The 10,170-nt window shown below is 40.6% G+C and overlaps 1 protein-coding gene across 1 annotated transcript; it reads right to left on the reverse strand.

Moving 5' to 3' along the window:
* Positions 1-83: 83 nt before the first annotated feature.
* phf13 (PHD finger protein 13) lies at positions 84-7,594 on the reverse strand. The gene is made up of 5 exons (XM_042507849.2): positions 7,209-7,594; positions 6,223-6,324; positions 3,140-3,319; positions 2,633-3,053; positions 84-2,499 (listed from the first exon to the last, which is right to left on the reverse strand). The coding sequence occupies exons 1-5, from the start codon at positions 7,251-7,253 to the stop codon at positions 2,267-2,269; spliced, it is 981 nt and encodes a 326-aa protein (XP_042363783.1). The 5' UTR covers positions 7,254-7,594; the 3' UTR covers positions 84-2,266.
* Between the last annotated feature and the right edge of the window lie 2,576 nt (positions 7,595-10,170).

A 10,170-nucleotide genomic window follows, 5' to 3' on the forward strand; every position in this document is an offset into this window, starting at 1 on the left:
TCTTTCCTTGCTTGATTTCCACTGCAGATGGACCACAGAGCTTAAAAAAACACTGTAATATTATAAAGACAAAAAGCAAAAAGTTAAAATGGTAACTCTTTATTTACAATAGTTTACAATAGTTTCACAGAAACAGTTTGCACCACAGTACAGACAACGCTTTCTCAATAAGGGGAAAGGACAACCCAAGATCAGAATAAACGAGCTGTATCACAATGAGCATTGTTAACATTAATTACAATGATGTCTTCAAGATGCAGACTAAGGTTTATAAATTTGTGCCTGAAGATGTCTCTTCAGGTTCTCTTCAAGACATGAACGTCCTGAGCACAGCAAGTGATTTTAGGTCTTGAAATGTCTTAAAAGCATCACAACCTGATGTTTTTTAAGATCTGGTGATTGCTGGGTACAAACCAGTTAACCAGCAATTGTAAATAGCAGAAGACAAGAGTGCAGAGATGAGCCTAACCACTTTAAACTCTTGTCTAAATTCTTGTGTTCTTTACATACCAAACATTCATTGTGTGTGTTACTTGCTCCCCAGTCAAGTCATTGATTCTGCATTGTAAAATCCAATCCTGGACTAATATAAAAGTTTCTGAGTCGAAAATCACTACAGTATGGCTTTTATATAATCGGAAACAACAGCAGATGGCACATGAATAACGAAGCTTAAAATCCAATTTCCAGCAAGTTTTTAGGGGAAAAGTGCCCTGAATAAACATGTTTTCCCTTAACCTCGCTGCATATGGAAGTAACTGAATACTGCTGTGAAAACATTAGTGAGAGGTGATAAGAGACAGAGATCTGTTCTTCTGATCTGACCCTTCAGAGACAAACAAAACAAACTGACCCTGCCCATGGTTTTTCGCAGATATCAATTTCTCCATCTCACAAAAGACCAAAAACCAAGAAGCTTAGTTGGGCTGTAGCAGCACATGCAATGCCAACATCCTCACACAGTGTCAACCATTCAAACAAACACACATTCATGCATAATTTCAACTGGACTCTTGAGAGAATCTTTCTAACAACACTATTCCAGTTACAATAGCTTTTTTTTCTGTTGATACTTAAACAGGACGGTCCTAGGGAAATCCCTTCTGTAGATATATTTGTCTCTGAAAACTGTCATGAGCATGAAACAGTTGAAAACAAAGGTGACTGTAATAACAGTTTGGAAAATAAAAGTATTTATAAACAATACCACTGTCAAATCCCACCTTAAAATTCAGCAAAAACTCTGAACAGAGACAACAGAAAACACCTTTACTGAAAACTGTCATCAGATATCTGGCTTTTTTTAAATCTGTGAACTAACAACTTATTTATTATGAGAAAAAAAACTTGTCAGGACCAGAATTCTGGTGAAACAAGAACACTGTTTTAACATCTTTGTAAAGCAAACTGTGTGAAAACGTCATGTGTGGCCGAGTGACTTTTTGATTTAGAGGTGTATCAGAGGCTGGAAGACAGTTTGTGAAGTAGAAGGGAGAAGAACAAACGCTCGGATCACTTGTACGTACAGGCATCAGGCCTTAATGATATTCTTTCACGTCTTAAATAACAAAGCAGAACAACAAACAGATGAAGCAGATGCAGACTCTAGTCTCTTATCCTACATCTTTGTTCTATTGGATTATACCTCAGCTTAATACTATAGCACCATCTGAAGCAATTAACACAAGGCTTAACTTGTTTTCTCATTTTTAACGGTTAATTGTGTAACATTAATAGAGGCATCTAAGAGAAATCAAAATCCAGTTTCATCAGAAAGACGTACTCCTCCCTGTGACAGAAAGGTCATATGGATTATTTTTAAAAAAGTGAGAAAAGTGCAAACTGTCTTTCCCACAAATCCCAGCATGCACCATAGTGGGTGGCAGTTGTGAGGGTACTCTCTCTCTCTATATGGCAGTTCAAATGTTTCCAGTGTTCACGAGACACCAAGTCCCAACAGTAGAGGTTTGCTGCTATGCTAACGTCATCTACAGACCGACATCCATTCAGTGATTGCCTTACGCACAGAGTCTGTAGGGAAGCAGGAACAAACCTTAGTAAATCTAAAATAGCACTCAAACTGTTCTCTAATGGGATAAGGGCTTGGGATAGGTCCACCAAGTGTTTATAGAAAATGTGGGTTCATGGCTGGCCATGAAGGACAGAGACTGAAGGGTGCAAGACCTGAATTCGAGGAAGGGTCAATCCAGCAGGTGAGGGGGGGAGTGGGGATGGAAGGGGTCAGAGTTCAGTGTTTGGCCTGGGGTCAGTCTAACAGATGCTTACGTGGGCCTACGCGCGAGCGGTGGGAGCGTCGGGCATCTGGGGTTCCGTGTGACTCTCGGCAGCTCTGGCACACGTACGTCTCTGGTACGTGGCTCTTGCGTATCTTAGCACACGACAGGTGGATCCAGGTGTTACACTTGTTACACTCGATCATGGCGCGACCTGCAAAGGGCTTCATGCAGAAACACGTTACCAGGTCCCACGAGTCGTCATCTGAGAAGACATGAGAGAACAAACGCTGAATTAAGCTTGGTCACTTCAAAATTGTGAAGTTGTAGCAATTATAACAATGTGATATATGTATACACCTATATATACACATATATACATGAATATATATATATACCTGAGTCTACCATGATGTCCTCATCCTCTCCTGATCCATCTTCGTCTCTGAACACCACCTGTTTCCCCTGGCGGAACACCGTTCTGTTCCCTGGAATGCCCTCCACCTTCTGTACCTTTACCACCCCTTCTTCAAGGTCTTGACCATCCCAGTTTCGACGCTCCTCCTTGGGCTCCTCTTTGCAGGGAGCTGGGCTAGGCAGACGCTGGGGGCGGAGGGGAATGCTGATATCATCTTCAGGCTCTTCTTTGATCGTTCGGCCACCAAAGGAGATGGGGTACTGCAGCTCTGGGACTGCTGAGTGGGCCTGCTGGACCCCACTTTCCTCACCAGCCAAATGCTCCCTCTCCTTCCTCCTTTTCTTCTTCTTCAGCTTGTCAGCTTTCCTGCGGTCATCTGGGTGCAGGGTGGTGAATGTGTGCTGCAGAAGAGAAAGCGGGGAGTCGCATTTTTAAAAAGATGAAGGTGAACATTTTAAGATAATGATGTGACATCAATTTAACTCACGTCTTTCTTGGTGTGACTAGACAATGAGGCTCCTGGCTGTGGACGTTTCCTGCTCCTGTCCTGGGGGACCTTGGGAGGGCGCTGGGGGCAGGAGGTTGGTGGCCTGGGGGTCCAGCCATCACTGTCAGCTGTGCTGCCTGTACTGTTAGGGGGACTGGAACTACTGCGCAGAGGAGAGTCCTGTAACAATAAATGGGAGAAGAAGGGGTCAGTGAGTGCAAACTCACATCCAGATGTAAAGATGGTGATTTACAGATTCATCCACTCAACAATAAGATGATCATTTCCTGTAAGATTCAAGATGACCAATCAATAAATGCATTTGTGCCAAGGATTAGCATGATAAACTGTACCAGTTTAAATGTATGTGTGTGTGGGCAATGTGTGGCTTCAAACGATGGCTGACTTTGGATATAATTTTTATTGGTATTAATTGAATGAGTGTCACTGTGTCCTCAGGCACTTCGGAGAGTGTCAGAAATTCAATTGTGCAACAATACAGCATGGATGGTGTTATGAATCAATTTCAAAGAGTGAGCAGTAATATGACTGCAGGAAATTCTTAAGTACTGTCATAACTTATCACAGCTTGAATGTTGGGCCACACTGTTTATCATCTCACATTTTTCTTCTTTAATTCAGATCTCTGTGAATTCTCATTTTAACGTGACAACAACTTAGCTGTATTTGCATTTGCACTGAAATCTGGCGCATAAAACCATCACTGAGTATCAGCACAGACAGTGTCTATAAACAGAGGGGCAGAAATGACAACTAATCTAGCATGCATCAGAGAGAACCAGAAGAGCTACATGGTGACAGAGACCTTTTAAGGAAAATACAGAAGTTGACCAAAATTATTCACAATCTATAAATCTCTGCCGCTGATAGTGAGGATGAGGAAGTTAATCTGTCTGATGTTAGTTCTGACAAAAGAAATTGCACTCATATTGAAAGAAGGGTTTCAAATTTGTTGTCTCTTCTTTGATGAAGCTATGAGGACCATGAAAACTTAACCAGAATATCAGAATATCCCTGCCACCCAGAGGGTCTTACCTGTTGGGATTTAGAATAAATGGTGTGTGTAACAGACTGTAACCCAGCAATGTAAAAGCAACCTCCATTGATAACAGGACAGGGCTTCATGTTTTAATGACTATGCTTTTACCAAAACCAATGTTTTCAACCACAACATCTGTAAAGATGTGCCATTGGGAGGAATATGGGTAGGGCTGGGCAGTATGGAAAAAAGTCTTATCATGATAATTTTAGTCATATCAGTTGATATCTATATATATGGACACTCTTCTATCAGTACAGGTACTCAAATACCTTATTTCAGATCTTGTTTTAATCGAGTGTAATTGCTTTATTATTATAAAATAAAATATATAAATATTATATATATTATAAATTCTACAATTATAAATTCTACATCTTATCATGTCATTTTTCTGCATTTCTGTTTTTAGCTATTTTTATTGCTATTAGTTTGTTGCTTTGTATGATTCTTGTTTCTTTTGATTGCTTATGTTTTAATGCGTTGTTCATGCTAGGCATCACTGAAAATGAGGGTCTCCCTCAATGATTTCCCGAGTCTTAAATAAAGGTTTAATTGATTGATTGACTGATATCACGATATACATCAAATCACTATTTCTGTCAAGCTTGAAGGTTCCCTTTTACTCCTAAATGAGATATGAAGATATCATAAGGTTAACTTTGGTTTAAATATGTATTTTCTGTAAGACATTGAACATGACAAATACTCTGTAGAACAGGCGTCACCAGCTGGCGGACCTATTCAACTAAAATTCAAGAAGGTCCAGTTACTAAAATTTCCTCCAAGCAAAGGTGCGATCCTCATACTTAAAATTAGAATCACGATTACTTGAACATTTTACTTTGATTACGATTAATGAATGATCATATCGCTTTTTGCTTTTTTTGCGGGTTTGTTTTTTGCCCCCATAGTTCGCTGACAGTTTCATGTGACCATGGTGTGTTCGATTGTAATAAACATATGATTTATTGTTATTCATTAAACTTTCCAACATTATGTAAAAATTAAAAGCTCCATCTTAAAACAAACTTTTTTTTTGAGTAGGCTGACAGGACTACCTCACATACAACAGAGGGCTCAGATTAGCAGGTGACAAACAGGTGAGAGGGGAATCTTAAAGTAACAGACACTCAGACCGATCTAGCAAACTTAACAGGAGGCCATGAAAATACACCATTTACAGTCACAACTGAAATCTTGCATACAAAAGAAGTACTCTTTCCATGAATGGTAAGGAAAAGGTTAGAACTAAACAGAGGGCAGGCTGAAACTAAAATAAATATGTAGAGCCAGAAAAACTACAGACAAAAAAAATATATCAGTTTAAGATAATCTCATGGTCTGGCTATTTGCCTCCCTGTCCCCAAGCAGAGGACACAATTCAATGAGAAAAAGAGAACCCAAGATCTCATATCCAATTTACTGAGTCAACACAAATCAAGATTAAATAAAAGATATGTGACGTACTTGCCAGTATGCCAAGCGTTTCGCAACAACTTTCAAGGCAATGACATCCACCAACAAAAAGTGTAGACAACTCCATATCAGTCATAACAGATATGTATGAATTATCAGAACTGATGTCAAGATACTGTGGTCAATATATATATCTGCCTCAAGTTTTACACATGTGCTTCCTTTACAATCAGTCTATCAATTTTCCCAGTGGCCATAAAGTCCATTCAGTTTCTTCTAAATGTACACATGAATTTACTACAAACATTTTGATTTGAACATGGTGTTTTTTTCCTTTGTGATGATTTTTAGAATTCTGATGTCCAATTTATGTATTTTCTTTATCAGTCTATTTTAAAATAGGTTTTTAGGTTAGGTATAGGTTTTTACCATGGCAGTTTCTCAGCAGTTTCTTACTTTGATTGACATTGGAAAACATACTGTAACCAAACACAACAGTCCTCAAAATTCACTTACCGTACCTTTTTAAAATGAGTGCATCGTAATTAAAAGATTGCATGTTAAGATAAGTATAGCTTCAGGCAGTAACTGCTCCATTACTCACCTCTTGTGGATATGGGATGTAACCGGCATAGGCCAAGACGAAAGTGCAAAACTTGTTAAAATCCTCCACTGTCCTCCTCCTCCTGTATGGCGGACTGAAACCCTGAAACACAGTCACGTCATTGAAACATTTGCTCCATTTATGCATCTCGACATGGCGTTGACATTAATGCCAAGTGATCGGTACTTAAACGTAATTCTACAAACGGACACTTGCCTTCGGCTCGATGCGATTCAACAAATCAGCACGAAACTAAAAGGAAAATACCATGTTGACAAACGTATGCTTAGGTTTGATTGATCGCTTAAACGCTTTTCTATTTAGACTCGTCAGTGAATCTTCCCACCCACCCCCACCGATAAACCAACTAAAAAAGACAGCTAATGTTAGCTCGGTCGGCTAGCAACAGACAGCAAATAAGTAACTAAATGCTAACGCTAAGAAGCTAGCTGCTGGCTAGAGTCGGTGGAGTTTCACTAGCAAAACAAAACTATGAAGCAATGAATAAATTCGCATTAAAGACGGCCAAAAGTCACGGGGAAACATAAAAGCATCAGTGTTAGCCAACTGTTGCAGTTACGTGAAGATAAAAGCAGATGGCATGAATGCGATGCTCGGTAACGTTAATGTTAGCATGCTTCGCAATGATGATGGAATGTTTTCTTTTCGATGAAACGTTATGCTAGCTTTAGCGTCCACTATCACACCAAGTACCATCTGAAGTAATGACATATTCTTAAAGACAACTTTAAGTGGTGGTAGCTGACAGTTTGAACGAAGATTGACTGAATGCGTTGCGCATATAACTTATTTAATTACAGCGCCCGGAGCTAACATTATGACAACATTAGCGCAGTAAGCTAATGCTAACCAACGAGCAGCTGCTACACAGTGCAGTGACAACCTCGAACAAGTTGACGTTTGCTAACGCCGTTAGCCATGTCTGCAAACTACTCACTGTAAAACAGTTGCACAAACACACTTACCTCCGACTGAAAGACGTGGGATGTCGATGGGTTTATGTCACCCATCTTTACCAAGTACCTGACCACCTGGCGTTTTGTCGATAACGTGACAGACTAAACCAACGGGCTACTCGCCGCAACCGTAAACACTGACCTAGCTTTTGCCTGCTATGTACCTAACGTTATAGCTAACGTCAACCTTACTTATGCTAAAACTCGAAGCAACAGTGTTCACTCAGTTTGCCATCTGCACCAACGACAACGTTACTTGAACTGACATCCACAACTAAGCAGCTAATCGGTTCAAAGTTGTAAAACGCGTCTCCCGTGAATAGTGGACGTTACTACTGTATTTACACCGAGCTGTCGGATAATGTCTTCAGTTGATTCACACTGATGGGGGAGCGGCTCACTTCGGCTGTCACCAGCTGCCTGCCCCCTTTCCTTCTTCTTCTTCTTCTTCGTGATTGTGGTAGCTAGTGAACGAAATTGTGCATTACCACCCTCTGTTGGTATTTGTAAACTGGTTCATATCATAGACCAGGGAAACTCAACTTGCCTCTTCTTCGTCTTCCAAAAGCATTTCGGCAGGCTATACACTAACAGGGGGGACACTTTTGCGAAATGACCAGAGGCCAAGGGCCACCCAAAGCAGCCCCATACGTTTTTTGTAGATTGTATGACACTTCTAGGATTTTTTTAGCATATTTCTAGGATCATATGACATTTCTAGGATTTTAGGACATTTCTAAGATATTAGGACATGACATTAGTTTAGGGTGCAACACTGTACGACCAGAGGATCCTCCACTGGCCTTTTTTTGATAAACAAGCTCTATACTAAAAGTAGCCTACAAAAAAACCTGATGTAAATCACTTTACGTTTCTAGGATTTTAGGACATTTCTGGGATTTTAAGACATTTCTAGGATTTTAAGACATTTCTAGATTTTAGAACATTTCAAGGACATTTCTCTCTCAATGTTATATCCCAATATCTCAAATGTCCTTAAATGGACATTTCTAAGATATTAGGACATTACATTAGTTTAAGGTGTAACTCTGTCAGGTGGTGCAGAGGATCCTCCACTGGCACTTTTTTGATAAACATACTTTATTTTTATGCTATTTTATACACTCTAGCACCTTATATACTTCAGGTACAAAAAAAATCCCAATGTGAATCACTTTATTTACTGTGAATTACAAACTGGTTTGGGGGCCACCCAGCACCCTGCCAGGGGCCAAATTTGGCCTGTGGGCTGAAAATTCAGCATCAATATCATAGACTGTTTATAATATAACAGACAGTCCATGGTATATACACAGTATAACCTTAATTAAATATCTCCAGAAAAGAGGCACCATCATTGTCACAAACATCAACCGACAATTCCGAGCAGCACGCTTGAATAAGGAGAAAATAGAAAAAAAATAGGAAGAAAGAAAAAAAAAACAAAATACAAAGCCAAACTAAAGACTTGGACCGTGAATGATTCATAACAAAACCAGAGTGCAATACAGCCAAAAATTCTTAACAAGCTGCCCCTGTCCCACTGCTCTGCTGGACCATTCCTCGATTGCAGCTCTAACCTCTTTCTAAACCAGTCGCCATCGCTCCTTTCCCCGAGTCCTGTCATATTGAGGGGTTGCAGGTGTTGGTTTCTAGTCCAGCTTTTCCTCTCGCCAGTGTTCCCACCAGGTCTCCTTGGCACAACTGTGACTCTGCTTGCTCTACTGCTGCCTCTGCTCTCCTTTTCCTGCCAGTCTTGACCTATACCGCTGCCCCTGTGACATTAGGGTCACTGGACTTATGGTACTGCAGCACCTCCCTCACGCGCAAGACCTTGAACTCCTCCTCAATGGATTTAAGGGGCAGCCGTAATTTGCATGTGTTTCCATAGAGGGTGATGCTGCTCAAGCGTCTTGGAAGACCCAGCCATCTCCTCAGGTACTGACTCCTTTCTCCTTCCCTGGTCTTTGATGGTAGAAATGGGAAATTCACAGAGAAGCAAAGGCCACAGGGTCCTTGGCAGAATTCCATGTTAGTGCATTCATGCCTTTAATGGAAGCTGTATCCTTGAGGCTGCTGTTGAAGATCTTCCCCAGGATTTTCAGAGATGATAGGAATTGATGTTTCTGAAATAAAAAAGTGGAACTTATCTGCAGTTCTTCCTTTCTTCAGCACAATGACCTTGGTTTTTCTGTCTTGAAGGACTCTCTAAGGACTGGATGTGGGATGTAGCAGACTTCCTAGGTAATGGTGTGGATCTCAAGACAGTGGGATGCATCTGATAGTCTGCTATTGCATTGCAATAGGCAGAGACTAGTGATGCTTTACTCTGCTAAGCTCAGCAGCTGCTGGCAGATTGTTCTTAGTTCTATGACCTGCTGACTTCATAACAGTGACTTGAGCTTGAATGGCAGCAATCTGTGTCTTTAAGTGTATTGGTTTCAGATGCCTGAGAATGCTAAGGCATACCTTCAAAAAGAGTCTTAGTCTGCAAGACAGTGACTTAGGTTTGTATTGGATTCTTAAGCAGCTAAGTCTCAGGAATCTCCTCCTCAGGTGCTACACTGCTACTGCGTTGCCGTTTGCAAGCTATGGAACACTGGAGCTTTGCTTATTTAGTCCAAAGGGCTTCCTCATACGGGTGTCTTTGCTGCTTGTCTGTCTTCCTCTTTCCCAAACAGTAGTACCAGATCAGCAAAAGTTGTTATCTTTTTCGTTTCCACAAGCTAAAGGTCATTACTCAATCCATTATCCAAGCAGCCTTAGTAGAACTGCTTCAAGACATAACGATTCTATTCACTTTCTGTTATACCCCTCCTCTAAACACTGCAGGAAGTTTAGGTAGTTAGAAGGCATCTTATCACTGTTTGCAGCGTTACCATGAATTTGGACAACAGCTCATCTCCATCGTATACTGAACCATAAACTGAATCATGTAGCTGGACATACACCGATGTCAAGGATTGAGGGC

Source organism: Plectropomus leopardus, chromosome 2 (genome assembly GCF_026936395.1).
Source record: "Plectropomus leopardus strain MGB_pleo_1.0 chromosome 2, ASM2693639v1, whole genome shotgun sequence".
NCBI classification, from domain to species: Eukaryota; Metazoa; Chordata; class Actinopteri; order Perciformes; family Serranidae; genus Plectropomus; species Plectropomus leopardus.